The 20161-nt window shown below is 30.2% G+C and overlaps 3 protein-coding genes across 6 annotated transcripts; 1 reads left to right on the top strand and 2 right to left on the bottom strand.

Annotated features, from left to right (window-relative positions):
• The first annotated feature begins 5482 nt into the window (after window positions 1–5482).
• Window positions 5483–8416, top strand: LOC105126003 (blue copper protein-like). Its single transcript, XM_011026700.1, has 2 exons — window positions 5483–5871; window positions 7795–8416. Exons 1-2 carry the CDS (start codon window positions 5661–5663, stop codon window positions 8274–8276), a joined length of 693 nt encoding a protein of 230 aa, XP_011025002.1. The 5' UTR covers window positions 5483–5660; the 3' UTR covers window positions 8277–8416.
• A 685-nt stretch (window positions 8417–9101) lies between these two features.
• LOC105126002 (pentatricopeptide repeat-containing protein At1g11900-like) lies at window positions 9102–13742 on the bottom strand. 4 transcript variants are annotated; one of them, XM_011026699.1, is made up of 6 exons: window positions 12999–13742; window positions 12368–12887; window positions 11759–11998; window positions 10833–11647; window positions 9726–9990; window positions 9102–9423 (listed from the first exon to the last, which is right to left on the bottom strand). In XM_011026699.1, exons 2-4 carry the CDS (start codon window positions 12458–12460, stop codon window positions 10946–10948), a joined length of 1035 nt encoding a protein of 344 aa, XP_011025001.1. In that variant the 5' UTR covers window positions 12461–12887; window positions 12999–13742; the 3' UTR covers window positions 9102–9423; window positions 9726–9990; window positions 10833–10945. The 4 variants fall into 4 exon arrangements, with proteins under 4 accessions (XP_011025001.1, XP_011025000.1, XP_011024997.1 ...); XM_011026698.1 differs by having other exon boundaries at window positions 10833–11965; XM_011026695.1 differs by having other exon boundaries at window positions 10833–11998; window positions 12999–13741.
• A 4966-nt stretch (window positions 13743–18708) lies between these two features.
• LOC105126001 (RNA-binding (RRM/RBD/RNP motifs) family protein) lies at window positions 18709–19400 on the bottom strand. The gene has a single exon (XM_011026694.1). It carries the CDS (start codon window positions 19278–19280, stop codon window positions 18903–18905), a length of 378 nt encoding a protein of 125 aa, XP_011024996.1. The 5' UTR covers window positions 19281–19400; the 3' UTR covers window positions 18709–18902.
• Window positions 19401–20161: the final 761 nt, after the last annotated feature.

Genomic DNA, 20161 nt, shown 5'->3' with positions numbered 1-20161 from the left:
CTAAAAGACATAAGACCAAAGCAAAAAAACAGCCACAATAGATAATAATTTCATAGTTCATATAAAAAAATTAATTTAGTTATCAAATTTTACATATTCAGTCTCTTAATATTTTTCTTTATAATTTTGATATAAAAATTTATTTTATTATTTTTTAGTTTTTAATTTGACATACAAAAAAGAGATCATTAGATTTTTATAATAAAAAAAGAAAAATATTGTTAGTGCCGATTTAAACCACCAAAAAAATTAATTTTTGTATCAAATAATTTAATTTAATGAGAAGACTTCAACTTAAATAAAAAAAACCTACATATTTAATTTTTTTTAATAAAAAATATCCAGCTCGAGATGTTGCTAGTAAACTAACTAGAATATATCATAAAAGGAGTGCAACTTAAGTTTGTGGTATTAGCTCATGTAATTACTGGATTTTCTTATATCTTTGATTTGAATAAGAAAAAAGGTACAAAAGCTTAAAAATAAGTTGAAGATGATACGCGTTTAAAGTGTATGAACTTCAATTTCAATTGTTTTTTAATGAATGTTTCAACTCTCTCAAAACCTAGCAATTTCGTGAATTTTAGGATTGTAAATATTTTTTTATTTAAAAATGTATTAAGATAATATATACCCTTTTAAAAATATTTTTAATATAGAACATTAAAAAAAAACACAAATAACAATAATTTTAATTAAAAAAAATCTTTCAAAATACAGTTTAATTACAGTACCAAAAACCACACAAACAAACCTCAGGCAGCCACATATCTACTAGAAACAAATTCATAATAAATGCTCTTTTTATCTCGTCGTTTCAACCTGCTATTTGTAAATAAAAAAAAAAAGGGTTGAAAAGCTAAGACATACGTGACCTAAATATTTAGCAACCTAGCTTCACCGTGAATCTAAGAATGCTTAACTTCATCTGGATTCTAATTATATTTTCCACGGGTTAAATAAAAATAATTACTAAAAAAATTATTGTAGCTATTAGCAATCTATTTTTTTCGTAGAGATTTGTTTTTATATTGTGAGTGAAAAATATTTTAATTATGAGTTAATATTGATAATATGTTTTGTATTCGTAGCAAAGTAAACCCACCATAATATATTGTATCATATAACTTTTAATGAGTTTTGTTATTTAAAAGATGTTTCGTAATAAAAAAAAATATCATTGATGTCATACAAGCAATCACAGTTCTCATCTTTTAACCAATGTAAAATAATGACATCATCAAAAATCATTAATGAGTGCTTGAAAAAAAAACTAACTAATTTTATAAAAAATAATGTTATAATTTTTTCTTAAAAAAACCAAACAAAATTTCAAGAAACAATAAACAAAAAAACTTAGATATAGAAAAATCTAAAACAATTATACAGGATTTTACAAAAAAAAAAAATGCTCGGTAATATCACAAAAGGCTATAATTTAATGAAAAAACAGGAATTTCAATTGTATCTAATAAAATAATTTCAAATTATTTGTTTAGTTAATCTATTTGAAAGGAAAAAAAGTTTCAATTGTAAAGGGGAAAAAAACCAGGCATGCCCGTGGGCCTGCGTGTCTCGCCCATTCAAAAGAAACCTAGCTCGTGTACCTGACATCTTTACACACATATTAAAGGGCAAATGACCCTTAAAAAAACAATTCTAGTTGAGAATTCAATTACAGGAGGGTCGCTAAAATGTGGGACTATAGGTGCTTTGTGCCCAAAACTTCAATCTTCAATTTATTTTTAACTCCGAAGATTTAGAAAACATCATATATACACACACGCACACCCACCTTGATAAATCATTATATAACGTCAAATAATTGGCCAAAATTAACTCCAACTAAATTTATTTTTCAATGCCATATCTACCAACCTAGACAAGGAAAAAGACAAAGAACATATAAGTGAAACTCTTTGTTGGGTTTCTAAATATCATATACATAATGAAAATAATAAAATAAAATTACTTGAGAGTCCCTGGGATTTCATTAGACAAATCTAGAATTATTTAGGATTTATTACCTGAAGATCTGATTTTCTTCGGCTTTGAATAATTTTTTAAAGGCTAAGTTGTTGTAAATGACAAGTTTTTCAATTATCCAGTCTCCAATAATTACACACATGAATCACTAGTTAAAAATATTTTAAATTTTTATTTAGGAGAAAAGAATAATTATAGCTAGAGTGATAACTCTCTATTATGTTACTTACGTAGTTTTTTTGATCTAACAAACAAAAAGCAAAATGATAAGCATAACTTACAGGGAAATCTATAAATTGATAAAATACTAATTTGCCCATTGAATATATATATATATATATATATATATATATTTAGGATAATTTAAAAAATTAACTCAATTAAGTCCTTAATTATAATCCCTATATTAATTATATTTTAGTTTTTAATTTGTAAAATACATTTTAATCAAGTCATATTTAATTAAATTATCTCATTTTAATTTTTTATTAGTGGTTCTTAATGTGTGTAACTCATTAGGTTCCTAATATAATGACCCAAATATAAATTATAATTATAATTAAATAAAATTAAATATTTTATTTTATTTTTAATTCAATAATTGATTAATTTATATTTAAAGATTAGATGTATCGTCTAGCAATGTGACATGATCTCTCGAATATTATAATAGTTATTAATGGTTTGACTAAACCTTTTAGTGACTGATTTCTCGGTATAATTAATGTCATTTCATCAATAATGTTTCTATTTAATATTAAAGCATGAAGTATGTTTGCCATGTTAAATCATGTTTGTTATCAACATAATAACATTGATCATTTGAAAAAGTTGTGGAACACTTTTCAAATGTCGTTCCACCTTCGTCAAATATTTCCTAGTTAATATTATTTGAGATCAGATAAAATATTTTTTCTAATTTATCTAAGGTGATAAATCATTTCTTGATCACTCAAGTACCTTCGTATAGTTCATACTATATCCAATGTCCACCTCTTCATTACCTTTATTAAAATAACATGTAACATGATCAAAGTATAACATTCTCTATATAAGATAATTTAGTAATCTCAAGTATAAGGTTCACTTACACAATTGTCACGTGAGCCTTTCACTAGACATATGTGATCTATTCATATGGAATTTTTATATATGTCAATTTAGTGTACATGTCTTATAACAAGCACCTGTATATTAGTTTTTGATATCCTTTATATCCCAGCTTATAAGAATAACCAGTTGTCCACTTTCTTTCATAAAGAAAAAAACATAATATGTACCAATCTATATAACTTTAATAAACGTTCAGTTTTTAAAAGAGTATCGATAAGAAATATTTTAGAAATAATATTTTCATGCCATATAAATCCTATAATTATACCAATTTTATAATTTTTTTTACAAATTATTTTTTTCATAGATTTTATCTTTACTCTAAATTCAAAAAATCAAATATTAGATTTATTAATATAATATTATATAAATATCAAAAATAAATTAAATCTTTATTAATAATAAATATATATTTACATGAATATAATAATACTACATGTAACTAACTGATTGACTATAAGATATATTAAACTAACACTCTATCAAATAAAACTCATCGATATAAATCTCAATTTTTTTATGGTCAGGATAATGTAAACCAAAACTTTCTTTATCTTAAATTGAAATTTGATGATTCTCTATCCTCTCTCAAATAGAGAATGAGAAATAAAAAAAAAAAATTAAGATTTTTTAAAAATTAAAGGGACCAAAACTTTAAAAATTAAAAAATACAAGGACCAAACTATTTTTTATTTTTTTTCACTTTGATCCTCTATTTTTTTAATTCTTCCCTTTCTTAACAAATCAAAAGATATTAATCATCCCTTTGTTCACTGAAAAGTATAATATTTTTTTAATTCTTCTCTTTCTTAACCAATCTTTGTCCACTAAAGGATCAATCAAAGAAAACAAAAATAATCAAAATATAAAAAAGTTAGCTCTGATTTAATTTTAAACCTTCTAGCTTGTAATTTACAATCAACCACCAACACACCACATACCCGTCTCCCTAGTGTATGTAGTAAGTAATTATTTTTAGTACAATTTGATTTTTATTTTTAAAAAGTAATTAAATTAAAATACTATAAAATAAAAAAATCAAAATAAAACAAAAATTAGTTCAAACTTATCAATTTTAAATTGGTTTTTGAATATTAAGCATTAAAACCCAACCGATAGGTTTTGGTTCAATTTTGGTTTGATTTAGTTATTTTATATTAAAAATTAAAAATTATATTATTTTTTTGAGAGTTTTTTAGATTTTTTTAATGGGTTTAGTTTCGGTTTGGTTTGATTTTTTTATTTGGTTAAGGTTTTTTCTGTTTGATTTATTGTTTTAGTTCGATTTAATTTTTTTATTTAAATTTATAAAACTAAAATTAAAATGAATAAAATATTTTTTTAAATAGTTTAATCAGTTTAATCATTGTTTTTATAATTTGAAACTTTTAACTATCTTTATATTTTTTTTTAATTTAATTGGTTTTTTAAATATTTTTCTCACCCTAGCCACGAGCTTCAGCAGAGTAGAGTGAAGATTATAAATTGTGAAGCTCTATTAAATATTTAAATAATCTCATATTAAACAAACTACCCCCCAATGATTGATTAGCACAACCTCCACGCAATGGAACGCACCAATGAGAATGGATTGGGTGTCTTCATGTCATCCAGCTTAATGACAGCTTAACTATTACTACTTGGGCGCAGCAGCAATCACCCATCCAGCTGTCGCCCATCATTTCATGTGCTCCTAAACCTCTCACTCCACGGGCCTGTTCAGCACCGACCTCTTACTAATTTATTATTAATTGTTTTTAAAGTGAAAATATATTAAAATAATTTTTTTATTATTAAAAATGTATTTTTAATATCATCAAATTAAAAATATTATTTTAAAATAAAAAAATCATATTTTTTAAAAACCGTATTTTCAACACAATAATAAACAAGAACTGTATCATATCCTACCGACGGTCCAACACTACCTTCCACATCACTCTTCCACCTATATCCATAAAGGTCAAAAGAAATCAGATGGTGTTCGTACGTATGTTCACGGCTCATAAAAAGAAATTATCTCGTAAATTTGGCAAACAAAACTAAAATAATAAAAAAATATTTTTCAGAATATATCAAAATATTGTCATTTTTTAATAATTTAATTTTTAAAAAATATATCTGTATAATGTTATGTTTTTTACTTCAAGATATTAAAACAATTAAAAAACACTAATTTAAATCTTTTTTTAAAAAGCTCAAAAATTCTCACAGGTGGATAGGAAACAGTGCCATAGTAAATAGCTTCTGAAAAGATAACATTGTTAGCTATGGCTTCGATCAACCCTTCCCCACAAAACAAGGCAGAGAACAGGACCCAAAAACAAAAATAAAAATAAAAGAAAGAATCTAAACCCAATATCCTTTCCTTATGATTTTTTTTTTTGCTACCATGTTCAGTAATATAAGTGAGGCAATATTAGTAATTCGAAGGGAAGGAAGGGATAGAACTATATAAAGGCTTGGAACATAACAGCTCCCATTCCCTTCCTTTATTCTTCAGAAGGGGTTTAAGCCACACAGTTATCCACAACCACCAAGTGCTACAGAACCCAGGAACAATGCAACAGAGAAGGTACAGCAGACTATGCCTTCTTTCCCTCTCATTCTCTTGTCTTCTTCTTCTTCTTCCATCTTTATTAGGACCTGTCGATGCTTACAAGAACTACACGGTGGGGGACTCCTTGGGTTGGTACGATACCACTGTCAAGTCTAATGTCAATTACCAAAAATGGGCTGATGGCAAGAACTTCAGCTTGGGAGATTTCCTCAGTAAGTCCTTAATTGATTAACATGTTTTGGAATTTGAACTTCCCGAAAATTGCATTTTTCTGCTTATATAGTTCGTTTCTTTCTGCTTTCTTCTTATGGATTGTGGTCACTCCATGCGTCTTACTCGTTGTTTTATTTTTAGTTTCTTCTTTAAGTGATGCCCCAAATCAGTGAGCTCTGAGTAAATTTACATCAAAAGAGGGAATTTGTCCCGAGTCTCAACCATTATAATGAAGTCTTAATAAATCTCAAAGTATATATCTCCTTTTGGATCTGCAATTATTTCCTTTTTGCGTCAATAAATACATGTTTCAATAACTGAATCCACAGAAAAAATCAGGAGATCATATTGGATTGGATTAAATATTTTGTGCTAAACTTGACAACATCGAACTCTTCCATATATTCCTGATCCTTTGTTACCTCGTCTAAGTCTTAATTTTCTTTTTGAAGTCTTACTTTAATAAAGTTATGAACCCATGATTTAGGTGGCATACGTTAGGAAAAACATTAAAATATGCTATATCTCCCTTAGTTTACTTTCTTGATCCAAGACAGTTAGTTGAATTCACATGGGATAGATACATCATTTAGCATGTTCTATCCAAGACAGTTAGTTGAATTCACATGGGATAGATACATCATTTAGCAAGTTCTATCCACCTTGCTTATACTTCGCCGTTTTGTTTTCTTGAAATCACGAGGGAGTGGAAATGTAGCCAAGATTTCCAGCCTAAGCCCATTTGTTGATGTGAATGGAATTGCGTGCATGATCATAAGATGATGCTTTGCCAAGATAAGCATAGATCCTGCATAGATGTGAGTGGAAAAGCTAGGGTTAAAAAAAGAATATAAGATGCATTTAACAAGTAGATTTAGTAAGTTTAAAGTACATGGTTATGAGATGATGCTTTACCAAGATGAGCATAGATCGTGCATAGACGTGAGGGGGAAAAGCTAGGGTTAAAAAAAGAAGCATCGACAGGAGTATTCTGATAAAGTTGTCGATTGGTACATGGGTTTTCCTTGATCCCAAGCCTTCTCCCTCACATGTCGCCAAAAGAACCGCCGACTAATACTCTTATTTCAATTAACCCTTTATTCTTTGAGTCAAGCATGAAGCAATGATCGAGAGAGAGAGAGATGGAGATGGAGCCTGGAGGTACGGTCTTCACATGGGAACGATGGTCTAGCTGGATTTGGTAATCAGAAGAGAATGGTGAGCAAAAGGGCGTCCCATGTGCGCAGGTTGTGGTAAGGATATCGCTGGCTGACATGCTTATCAGTTCCTTTAAGACAACAACCGACACTTTCTTTCTACCTGGCCAGACATGATTGGGTTTCTCGTAAGAAATATTAGGACGAGAAACTATCTGCGAGGTTTTCTTGAAACTCCCACCATTAGGATATTCTCCACCTGCCATGCCTGAAAAACTCTCAGTAATGAACAGTTAAAATCCATCCTATCTTCTTTTGAAATATAAAACCGAAAACAACATACATTCCTGTACTAGCATTTAGTTTTATTTGTATGGAGATGAATTAAAATGGTATTTTTAATTTTTTTAAAATTTATTTTAATATTAAAAAATTTAAAAAATTTAAAAATACCAACAGAATTAATTTAAAATTAAAAAATAATTAAAAAAATGATTGAACTACAATACTAAATAAGATCATATATATAGATCTTTGATATAGACTTAACAAGAATCTATTGATGTTAGCATTTTGCCCCTACCATCACTGAAACTACTCAATGTTGATTTGAGATTTTCTGGTATATTTTGGATATGATCATTATCGAATGGCATTATTTTTCTTTTTTTACAATATTATTAATTAATTTCTTTAGATGGCCACATAAGATATATATTGGTGTTGATCGTGTTGTGTACATGGGTGCTGTTTATGCTGATGCAGTTTTCAACACGGATAGCAATCATTCAGTGGTTCAAACATACAATCTCACCACATTCAAGTCGTGTGATTATGACAATTCAGTAGGAAATGAAACCGTGGAATGGTCGGCCACCAATCCATCCAACACTTTCACACAAGCAGTCACGGTGGCAGTTCCTCTACTCAAGGAAGGGCCGACATTTTTCTTCTCTGGGTATTACGACGGGGAGCAATGTCAGGATGGCCAGCATTTCAAAATAACCGTGTCTCATGGAAAAGGGCTACCGGATAGCCTGAAAGATCCGTCCGATCAGGCCCCGGCTCCAAATGCTGCCGATTATGGCTCGACACCGGATACAGTTGTGCCCTTTGACTTCAATAACCCTCGCGATCAGGACACTGATGTTAAGAAGGATTCTGGATCTATTTCTTTGCATGCGAAGATTTTAGACATGAAACTGAATGGGATTTTGCTTTCGTTAGGGATTCTCTACATGTTTTGATGAGTTGCTTTTATTTTTTTTCTTCCCAAGATCTCTTAATTCATACATGTGAAGGGTTTGTATCTATAGAAAGAAGCTCTTGATTTCTTGTAAAATAGAGTATTCATATGGTATGAAGTGATGTTTTATGTGTTCATAAACGTTTGTTCTAGACAGACAGAGACCGTGTAGACGATCATTATCAATAAATATTACTGAATAGGATTCTTGAATCTCTCTATATATAGTTACGAATCGGCAAATATTACTCCGATCATTATCAGTACGCTTGCTTATTGGTATTGAAAACAAATTTGCAATCATGTTTCAGAAATATGAGATAAATCATAAGAATAATTGATGTATTTCAAGAGGGATAAGCATAGATTGATGAGCCATACTGAATAATTTCTCTAAGTATTAATGCATAGATAAATCTCTAGAAAACTTAATTGATTCAACAAAATAATAATGTTAAATAAAAATACTGTATCTCATTTCACCAAAATAATAATATATTTCATGATTTTTTTAACAAAATATATATTTTTTTTCAGCTCCTGCTAAACTTCTTATAAAATCATATTAAATTAGTTTATTTTATGAAACCTTACACAAGTTGCTTTCCCATCTTAATTTTTTGCAAATTTATAATGAGGCTTAACATACCAAACTCAACCAAGCTCAAATTCAGCTAACTATATATATATAACGAATTTTAAAATACTCTCATTTGTATCTTTAGCAATTGATTTTTTTTTAAATTTTTTTAATGAAAAATAGGTTGAACCACCCAACCAAATAATATAATAAGTCATGGTTTCTGAAATACACACACACACACACATATATATATATATTATTCTTTTCTTTTGTAGGAACTCGGAACCTCCAAGTTCCCCAAGTTTTGTAGCCTCGGATACGCAATCAAGAATAGTGAATCACTTGCCGGTACCATAGCTTAGGCACCATAACGTTAAAAATGATACAGAAATCATCTGACTAAGATCACCATGAAATCCACCTCAAAGAACTGTATAACATTGAAGAACATGTTATTGCTTGTCGAACACTTCCCATGAATCATGATACATACAAGAGGCCTCTGACTCAAAATTGGAACTCGAGGAAGGTGAACAGTCCACGTGCATACAAAAGGGTCCTTTTTCTTAACAAAAAAGAACCTTTTTTTAGGCGATTTAGGTGACTAACACAACTAGTTAGAAAAGTGATAGAAAACTAAAGAGTAACTTAAATAATAAAGAGAAAAAATTATCAGAAGTTTGCATATAAAAGAAACAAATATTTTAAACTAAAAACGCATATAAAATTATTAATAGTTTTAATTAAACATGTATTTTTCAAAACTTATTTTTTACAAAATGCAAATAAAAGACCTTTTAAAACTTTTTTTTTTTAAATTATAACCACAAAAGCGACCTGAGTAGATTGTGTTGTTGTATTTCTTACCTTGATATTGTGAAATTGGTTTAACGTGCAAGCCTCCCCTGTTCCATTTGCAGCACTTGGTTACAGAGGAATGAGACTGAAACATTTACAAGGTGGGATCTGTGCAAATCTCTTGTGAAAGAATTTCTTAGATTTCTAATAGAATTGGTACCAGGCTGCCACCAAAACCAATTGAAGTAAATATCTTCTTGTCTTCACCTTGAGATGAGTAGGCAATTATTCACTAGAAAGAACTGGCATCAGAAAAAGCCATCAAGCCTCTAAACTGCAATGGTCGGCAGATGACAAATCAGCAGTAGGAATAAATAATAGCAAGTCTAAAGCACAGTATAATAATGTTATGTACAGAAAAGGCAAATGATATTGAAAAACAGTACTAAACAGCATGAGTAGTCAATTTACTGAGGTTTCTCTTGGACTGAAGATAAAAAAGAAATACAAAGACAAGGATCATTTGGAAAATCATTCGATGATACAAGCTTAGGTGCATTGTCATAACTGGTCTATGGAACTTCACATAAGTACTATTTGATGAATTGACGATTTCCAGCTTTTTGCAGAACAGTTTGTCTTCAGCAAGTCATGTGGATTCAGATGACAACACACACAGTCATACTAAGCCAGCAACCCCAGCTTATAGCATTTACAAGGTTTCGAACAAAGGAAAAGGGAAAAGGGAAAGACCAGAGGCATTGAAATGTGTACAGCATAAATAGCATACAAGGAACCATAAGTTAACTGTACTAGGAACAGAAACCATCTACATGACACTTTGCTCCAACTCTTGAATATACCTTGGTATCATATCAAATCATATAACGTAAACTTAAGATTTTTAGATGAAAGTTCCAGTCGCTGCTGGGAATAACAAATTGTTAATAAATTAGTAATTACCGTATCCTTTCAATTTGAATATCGATATAATTAAAGGTGCAAACTCTAAACCCCGTGGCTTTAAGACCAGACACCAATTCAATGATTATTATGACACTTACAGGTACTATTTTGTAGCACAGAAACATATGACTGCCTAGGTAATGGGTTCTAGGACCAATTAAAAATCGTCAAGAAAGGCACATCAGAAAGAGAGTAGCACTAAAAGCATACCGTTATCAACTTAAAGACAGGTAGAGGACCTCCACCGCATATCCCAACTTGAGCTAACTTCTGAACTCAGTACTCTCCGTCACAATGCAAAACCCTGGCTTCTCTATGCATAACTACTTGCGTGTTCGTTTGAAATCCTTATGACTGGCTAGGTTTGACATTGATGCATTCATCTCTTCCAAAAGGGTCCTTGCCAATTCCACCTTGCCCATCTTCTTCAAACTGGCAATTAACGATCGATATATATAAATAGATGGGCGGATCTGCTTTGTCTTCATCTCATTGAAGAGTCTTAATGATTCCTCAATGTTTCCAGATTGGCCAAAACTCCAAATCAATGCAGTATATGTAAGCAAATCTGGTTCAATTCCACTCTCAACCATGTCCCGGGAATACACCGAACACAAATCCAATCTCCCTACCTTCCTTAACTGATTTAGCAAAGTATTGTAAGAAATAAAATCCGGGAGAATTCCTGCTTCCTTCATGGAGGCAAATTCACAGAGCATTTCATCAATCCGACCTGCATGACCTAAAAGATCCAAAACAGTATTATACGTGACCAAATCTGGCTTACATTTCAGATTCTCCATCTGCTTAAATATCAGAAGGGCTTTGTCAAACTGCCCACATTCAGCAAAGGCAAAGATAATTCTATTTACAACCATCATGCTACTCGGGAATGTCATTTCAGAAACTTCTTTGACAAGTCTCAGTAGCTGGACATCATCATTTGTCTTCACAAAACCCCTGGCAAGTTTCAGATACGAAGTCGAAGGCAAAGACTGACAAGACACAATCAAATCCTTAAAAACCTGGGACAAAATTGCAATATCATTTTTTTCACTAGCTGCCTCCAAAATGATATTATAAGCACTAGGGCCAAGGAAAATGTTTTTATCACATAATGATTGCAGCAGTCTAACCGCAGTGAAAAGGTTTCCAGCTTTACACAAGTTATGGACATAAGCAGTTCCGATTTTTCTGGTGGTAGATTCTGGGGCATTTTCAACAGCGTTAAGCATTTGATTCAAGTTATCATCTTTGACCTCCCCTTCATCAAAAGACACCCGTGTTGTGAGTCGTTTGCAATGATCAATGACTTCAGTTATAGTAGCTAAGTGGGGTGAAATCTGAGAACCAACAAGGATGGATATGATACGATTCTGCATTAGAGATAAATCAATACCAACCACAATTTTTACTAAAAAAAATAACCAAAAATATAAAAAGAAAGAAGAAAAAGAAACCCTCCAAAATCTAATTTGCAAACTACAAGCATTTAAAACATGTCAGAAATGCAAAGTTTTAACTACAAAACCAATTTCATGTTATTTCAACTTTATCTTGAATAAGAAAAAAGAAAAGAGAAAACTCATTTAGAGTGGAGGTGACTCGGTCACCATTGACCTCACATGACTAAAAATTCCCACTTTTCTCAGGTGCCAAAACACCAGAATAAGAAAATTATTAAAAAAAAGAGAGAACCCACCAACAAGAATAATAACGGTAATGAAATGGGAAGTCAAAGTTACCTTTCGAGGAGAGAACTGAACTTTATGAAGATGTGAAAGGAGGCTGCTTGATAGAGAGAAGGATCTCGCTACCACATTTACAAAATTTCTCATTGAAATCTGTTTGAAATCGGGCTTATTATTGCCGCCGGGATTGAATGCGATTACTTTTAAGCTTTTTTGCAGCGATTGAATTAACTGTGGATCGTCTTGGGCAGGTCGGGTTTGGTGACTAGGAGAGGGTATAACATATAGTGAGCTGGGGAGGGTTTAAGTAATTTATTCCTCTCTTTCTCTGAGTTTTTTTTTTTTTTTTTGAAAATTACCGACCCTTCCAAGTTTCAAAAATTACACTTTACGTGTTTATAATGCTTATAACACTTTATATGCTTGAGCGCGCGAAAAATTAGTCAACAAAGAGTTTAAAAAAATTATAATTGAGCCCTCTCCTCTACTTTCTCCTTTGTAGTAAACAGATCGAATGCTACCAAGAGCTCAACGTCATTAGAGGATCTTCATCATTGAAGGCCTGAGCACTAACCTATAAAATTAAACGGATCATGTAACGACCAACTTCTATAAGAACATATGAAGAAAGCCTTGTAAAGTAAGAAAATCATGTTTACAAATGACAAGCTGATATTTCAAGTACCTTCCAGAGAGAACCAGCGAAAAAGAATTATGGAGAGTGCTTGACTTGGCCATCACTGAGCCTGTGCACATCCTTAAATTCAGCCCCTTGTTAATTCAGCAGAAGATATGTAAGAAGTTGTTCCACAAAGCAGTCACCACAAATTAAATGAAAAGGCCAAGGGAGAAAATGAGATTCAAATCAGAGGTGGGATTGTAGCACAAAATATCAACCCAAATGGTATGGTTGGGTTCTGATTGGAGATAAAGAGAGATGGCAGCTGGTAAAAATATCAAACACGTTCTGTGCAAAAACGCAAAACACTCATAAAGGGAAAAGAAGAAGCGACAGAAATTAAAAGGATAGCTAAGAGCTAAGATAAATGGACAGAAAAGGATAGATATTGTTAAGAAACCCGTCGATTGAGAAGAGCAGAGCGAAACTAAAATTTTGCCACTGGGTTTCTATTCGAATTCAAATATAAGATGAAGGGCTTGCATGGCTTTTGTGGCGCTGGTGGTCTAGTGCTTGTGCTGGATATGCAGCGAAGAAGACAGCAGTGCAAACAGGGTTTCAGCGGAGGAGGAGCTGATGAAGGTGGGGCTTACACCGAGCCACTCATCAACTTCAACTACAGCGATGCCGTATAGAAGTATTATGAGTTCAAATGAATAAGGTATTTTCTTTTTCTATAATTGAACATATAATTTTTCTGTGAGTTCATAAATTAAAGAACTGGAGATTGAGATAAATTTGGTTATTTAACTTAATTCATATAATAATATTTGGTTATATATTTATATTCCTTGATCATTGTCAATCCATTGCACAGCAATCCAGAATAGACTGAATAGATAATTTTTTTCATTTGTTTTCAAAATGAAATTTTATGAAATAAAAAAGAAATGAAATTAATTTGATAATATATTTCAAAATTAATGTAATTATTATTATTATTATTATTTCATTTCATATGAATTCAATCATGAAATATCGTTTGTATGTTTTTCATTTGAAACTTTCAATGTATATGGGGCTTATTTTTTTTATTTTTTTTAAATTTAATAAAATAAAATATCAATAATAAATATTTGACAATTAATATTTTTAAAAAATATTATAAGTAAATAAGTTTGTGAAAATACATCATGACTTGAAAAATATTTTGTAATTTGTCAAAAAAAAAATCTGGATGTAAAAGCTTTTATAATTTATGGTTTAATATGTAATGATTTATTTGATTTAAGCCTATTAATGTATTTTATAACATAATTTGGATATTTAAAAAAAATTAATTGGATTTAATAAAAAAATATTTTTTATGTGAATAGACCATACCAACACTTGTATCCTATTGCTAATTAATAAATTAAAATTTTATTAATATATTTTTATTAATAATATTGAAAAAAAACAATAAACAGTGTAATAAACCCTATTATAATTGGACTTGGTAGTATACCAAGTAGAGTCTTAAATGAATTTATTAAATGAATTTAAACATATTATGACTTATAATTTTTTTATATTTTAGTAGAATAAAATAAGTGAAATAAAGTTCATAATACAACTTAAAATATCATAAAGAGAAAGTTATTTTCAACCATTTTTCTCCATAAAATAACAAATTCATAGGTTATAAATGCACCATTAGATATTCAAAATAAAATTTTATAATTTTCATTATCCACTATATATTTATTTTTAAAGTATCTCTCTTTAGAATATTATTGAATTTTTTCTTTCAAAAAATATACTTATTTAAGTATCAAAGAGTCCTTAACTCCACTAAAAATGATCTTTTATAAGTATTAGACACAAATTATCTCACTTACTAAGTGCTAGATACAAGTTATTAACCATCTTAACTATAAAAAATAGTTGAAATTGCTATGAAAAATTAATTAGCCAACTAGACATTAAGTTTAATATTTATTTGGTGAAAAGTAGTTTTTATTTGGAAAGTGAATTTTTTAAAAATAAATTATTTTTTGATATTTTGTAGTTTTATGGAGAACGAATAGGAAAATACATTTCAGTTTTTAGTTACGTAATGAAAAGTAACTTATTAATGCTTTAAAATTTTTTCAAGTTTATTTTAAAAAAAAGAAACAAATTTTACAAATTAAAAAATTAAATGATGATGAAATTGAAAAAAAATCTAATTTCATAAATTATTTCAAATAAAATAAATAACAATCAAAATATTCGAGATAGATTTTACAAATAAAAAATTAAAAGATGATGAAATTAAAAAAATATAATTTTATAAATTATTTCAAATAAAATAAATTGCAATTAAAAGAATAATGATCAAATATGATAGATAAACAATTTTAGTTAAAAAAATAAGAAAAAATAAATAACAATAAAAAAATAAAGATCAAAATTAATATAAAAATTAAATTAAATTAAATTTTAAGGGATGAAATTACAAAAAAATTCAAAACAAAATATATATCAATCAAAAAATTGAGGATCAAATTTAATATAGTAAAAATATAACAAGACTTTTCTAAATTTTTCACAATTTTTAAAATGATTTTCTATTTAAAATAAAAAATATAATTTACTAGAAATTAAGTCAATTTTTTAATTAAAGAGTATTTTTTATTGAGTAATTTTTCTAATAATAAATAAATACAATAAAATTTTAAAAGTTAATTTTCATAAAACAAACCAGCCTTGATATAGAGTTTACTATAAAGAGTTTAGAGTTTCAATATATGCTAAAAAACGAAGAGATGAAACACGAAGTTTAGAACTAAGTTTTGAAGTTTGATTTGATTTTTAACATCTTAAAAATAGATAGGAATAATTTTTTAGGTTGTGAATGAGCTTTCTATGGTCCTTCCCCAAACGTGATGGAAAAAAATGACAGTTGACACTAGAAAGTGATAACTTTCACCTGCAACTTTTTGGTCACCGAATAGACAAATATTATCATCCTACAAATTAATTTAGTTTTAGTGATTTTTAAATTAATCTTTTTAATTTTTTCAATGTACAGCACGGACAAGTGTGAAACGAAAGATTTTCTCGTACAAATGTGAAAAGAACCCTTGATTACTTCCTCCCAATGTCACATGCTCTTGATGGTCGAGAGCGGCACCCTTACCCGTGATATATAGCCTGTTATCCTACTTATGTTTTTAAAACAATGTCTAAGTTAATGTCCTATAATAATAACAATAAAAAATACACGCAAACAAAATGCGTTTGATTTTGTTCAAGTTTTTTTTTTTTCAAAGACATTCTTTTAAATGTTTTATAATTTCAAACTTTATTCCAAACATATATTTGGATGAGATTTAGATAATTAATTTTAATTAGCTTAATTTTCATCATTAAATATGAAAATTACTAAATATAAAAGCAAAAATTGTAAGAACAATATGAGAAATATAAACAAGAGGGGGGGAGTGAATTATTCTTTTAAATGTTTTACAATCCACGCATGTTTCTAAAAAAAATTGATTTTTTTTAGGTTTAAATAAATTTTTTATTTTTAAATTATTTTGATGTGATAAAATCAAAAATAAAATTTTAAAATATATAAAAAACATTATTTTATTACATTTCCAAATAAAAACATTTTAAAAAACAACATCCACCATGATCACAAATAATTTATGTTACTATCTCTGGCAGCTTCTTGCATACACATTCAGTAAAATATGAAAGCCAGGAAGAGCCTTTCAGTTTTCGCCGACCTTTTTCTTGATGTCTTCACCACTTCTAGTAAAATGCTCCTTCTACCCTACGCCGTTCTATTTATTGTTAGCTAAGGTGGATAGCAGAATATTTAAACACAAAAGGATGAAATCACTGAAAACTGATCGACATTCACGCATCTAAGTACTTGGATATAAACGTGGAAGTGCGTGTCTCATAGAGAACCTGCACACCCATATTTTAAAACTTGGTCATTTTCCAGGAAATGCTTGAAAAATTCTAAATTGATAAACACAGTCTGTTACCTAACGTGAACGTAATGGACTTGAATAAATGAAGGTCATGTAAAGATTCTTTCACTGACTTGATTCTTTCTTGCTGAGCGCAGGAAGCGAAAAGATGCTGGCAAATGCTGCTGCCCAATGTGAGAAACCACTGCATGGAGGCGGCTGTGAAAAAGATGAACGCAATAAAGGATGCGTGGCCAAGCACGCGCAGGCTCTTATGGATATTGCTTCTTTTTAGAAAAGCCAGATGACACTTGTGTCTGCCGTTACCCTTGCTAATTCCTACTCCTAGTTGCAACACAAGTTTCAGTGTATTTCACTATCCATGTCAAATGGGATCACTAAAGGTAAAAATAAGTTAAGGGAGAAACAAGTAAATCATTACTATTTTGACACCATTTGAATCCAGATTCCAAATGAAAATAGATCCAAGTGTGCTCAACTATCTATCATGGTGAAAGCTGCCTAATGAAATTTACTTGCATCTGAATCCAATCTAAGCAGGGCAGTCATCCCTTTCTTTGAATGTAAGGGATTGGATACAATTAGCTCAAAATAAACCATATCAACAGTTACATGGTGACTCCTTGCTGGTTCAGGTTTACAGTCCCCTTTTGCCTCCATTGACCCAGTTAAAATCCCATCAGACAATATCGAAAAATGTAATCAAGAGAACCTCCCCCCTTCTCACAATCTTCATCTAAACATGTTAGATGCAGTTGATATAACGTATAACTCAAATATTTGAGCTTCATGGAAAGAAATTCGATTCTTCATTTGTCATACAATCTCTCTCTTATCAAGAATGGAATATTTCTCTTGAATGTCAGAGAAATGCAAAACAGTTAGCCTGATCAACCAGCTGTTCAGGCATGCATCCACTACTAATAAATGTGTACTAAGCATATTTGCCCTCCTTATGCTTTTAGGAACCTAGTAATTCCTAACAATCAGTTTCTTACCTGCATTTCCAACTCTCAGAGTAGGACTCACCATTGTTTTTCAAAATCCTATATACCATGAAATCTTTTTGAATAACAACAAAGTCTCAATATCAGATTCTTCATTCACACCATGCAGCCTCCACAACAATCTGCCAACCTTACAAAAATGTGGAGCTGCAAGTACCACACACACTACTAGCGCTTCAATCTTCACAAGACATTTTAAGATTATCACCATCAATCTTCAAGAACCATGGTTAGAGTTCTCATTTCCATGTTAAATCACTATAAATATTCTGCATAATCAAAACTTCACAATAGTCTCCTAATTGAATTACAGCCATAAAGGTTTGTGAGCAGTTAATTTCTCCATCAAATAAAAACTGTTCATCGGTAATAAACTTGCACAAGCAAAGTTCTAGAGAATAGAAAGCTAAAAGCAAGACCATCAATCACTTATCCAAGTATCATTAATAGTAGTACATCTAGAAGAAGAATGCGGTGGGATAAACTAGCACCATATCGGTATATATTCCTATTACTAAGGTCCTACAACAACAAGAATAAAAAATCCCCTGCAAACTTTACAAAATCAGACTAAAAGATGGTTTGTTCAATAAATTGAACATGCATCCTTCCCCGTGCAAAAATCACAAACTTCAACTAATTACTAACCTACTGTAGCCCTAATTATTCACAACCAAAAGGTGAAGCTAAAACAAGTCCATTTCAACTTCCATACCTCAACCAAAATCACAGAAAATTAAAATCTGATAATTATTTATTTATCCAGTCATAACAACAACACACTTGCAATCATAAAAATCAATAAGCAAAGACCACCAACTCCACAAAATTAAGCAACACAACAGTCAATTAAACACGGAAACGATACATGAACACATGCATGGATATATAAATTGCAGAAATAAAGCAGTGTAATATTCAATAGCATCGATAACAAACCCTAGCAATTCCAAAACAACAAAAAGAGTTTCCATTTTCTAATTAGCAAGAGTCTACTTATCTTTAGTAGAAACACCATATTTCTCCTGCATCTTAGCAATCTCTTCTTCTTTCTTCTTCTGATCAAACTTCTTATTCATCTTCGCTGGCTGATAATACAGCACTATCAAATACCGATTCGCCACATTGAACCCTGACAAGTGATCCACTGCCGTTTTGGCATCGTAAATATCTTCATAGACCACAAAAGCAGTGCCTCTAGTGTCCTTGTTGGTTCCGATCCGGATTTGACGAATCGCTCCGTATTTCCCGAATATATCGTACATCTCTTCGCTGGATATATTGAATGGAAGATTACGGACGTAGAGGACGCGGTTCACCTCAGGTGGAAGACGCGTGTTGCCTTTGCGGAGGCTGATTGTTTGCGCCATTAGTGTGGTATTGTTTGGGTGCTGAGAAAGCGAGGCAAGGTTTTCGGCGTTTTCTTTCTAATCTGTGTGTGAGAGGGGGCCTTCTTCTGAAAGAAAAGGGGGAAATCACCTTCCATATAATGAAGGGCGGTGTAGGCGTGGTGTCGGCTTTACAACGGGTGTTATGAAGCCACGAACGAATTGTCGTTCGGTATCCAAGAATGTCGAAAAAAATCCGTGTTTTTTTTCCCATAATAATTTAATTATGATTCGTTTTCTTATAGTTAATTTTTAATTTCTTATAAAAAAACAATTCATAATTCGTTAAAAAAAAAGGTTACATCGAAACAACATTTGAAATAATGCCACGACGACTAGTCATGTTTTCCTCCCTCTTTATATATATTCTTTTTTAATCAAACTCTTGAACAGTTTAGTTGCCGTGCTACCAAAATCTTTAGATAATAAAGAGGTTTAAATGTGTAGTAATAATTTTTTTAAAGTGTTTTTTTTATATTGAAAAAATTAAATTTATTTTTGACATTATCATATTAAAATAATCTAAAAATATTAAATAATTAATTTAAAACAAAAATAATTCAAATTTTAATAAAAAATAAATTAAAACACACTTCCAAATAAAATAACAAAAGTTAAGATATGAAATTAAATAATTCCAAAAGGAGAGGATGGCTTGAGAGATGGAATGCCCTTTTCTTTTCATTTTTCCTTAAGGGATTTTTACAGACAGCTCGTTTTACTGCACCTTTATTGCTGGACATCTTTTTAAAAAAAAAAAAATAAAAAATTGAAGTAATTTGTTGTAAGAGAACGAAAAATGAAAGTAGATCTACCCATAATTTCATTTCCCCTTTTCAAATCTCCATTTATGTTGCAGTACA

The sequence above is a fragment of the Populus euphratica genome, unplaced genomic scaffold (genome assembly GCF_000495115.2).
Source record: "Populus euphratica unplaced genomic scaffold, PopEup_1.0 scaffold44.1, whole genome shotgun sequence".
Taxonomy (NCBI): Eukaryota; Viridiplantae; Streptophyta; class Magnoliopsida; order Malpighiales; family Salicaceae; genus Populus; species Populus euphratica.
This window is presented reverse-complemented; position numbering and strand designations above follow the sequence as displayed.

Coding starts and splice junctions, on each gene's coding strand:
- LOC105126003 (XM_011026700.1), top strand. CDS start 5,661: ATGCAACAGAGAAGGTACAGCAGACTATGCCTTCTTTCCCTCTCATTC. Junction 5,872..7,794: donor CAGCTTGGGAGATTTCCTCA/GTAAGTCCTTAA, acceptor ATGCTGATGCAG/TTTTCAACACGGATAGCAAT.
- LOC105126002 (XM_011026695.1), bottom strand. CDS start 12,460: ATGAGAAATTTTGTAAATGTGGTAGCGAGATCCTTCTCTCTATCAAGC. Junction 11,999..12,367: donor TTCAGTTCTCTCCTCGAAAG/GTAACTTTGACT, acceptor TCTCTAATGCAG/AATCGTATCATATCCATCCT.
- LOC105126001 (XM_011026694.1), bottom strand. CDS start 19,280: ATGGCGCAAACAATCAGCCTCCGCAAAGGCAACACGCGTCTTCCACCT.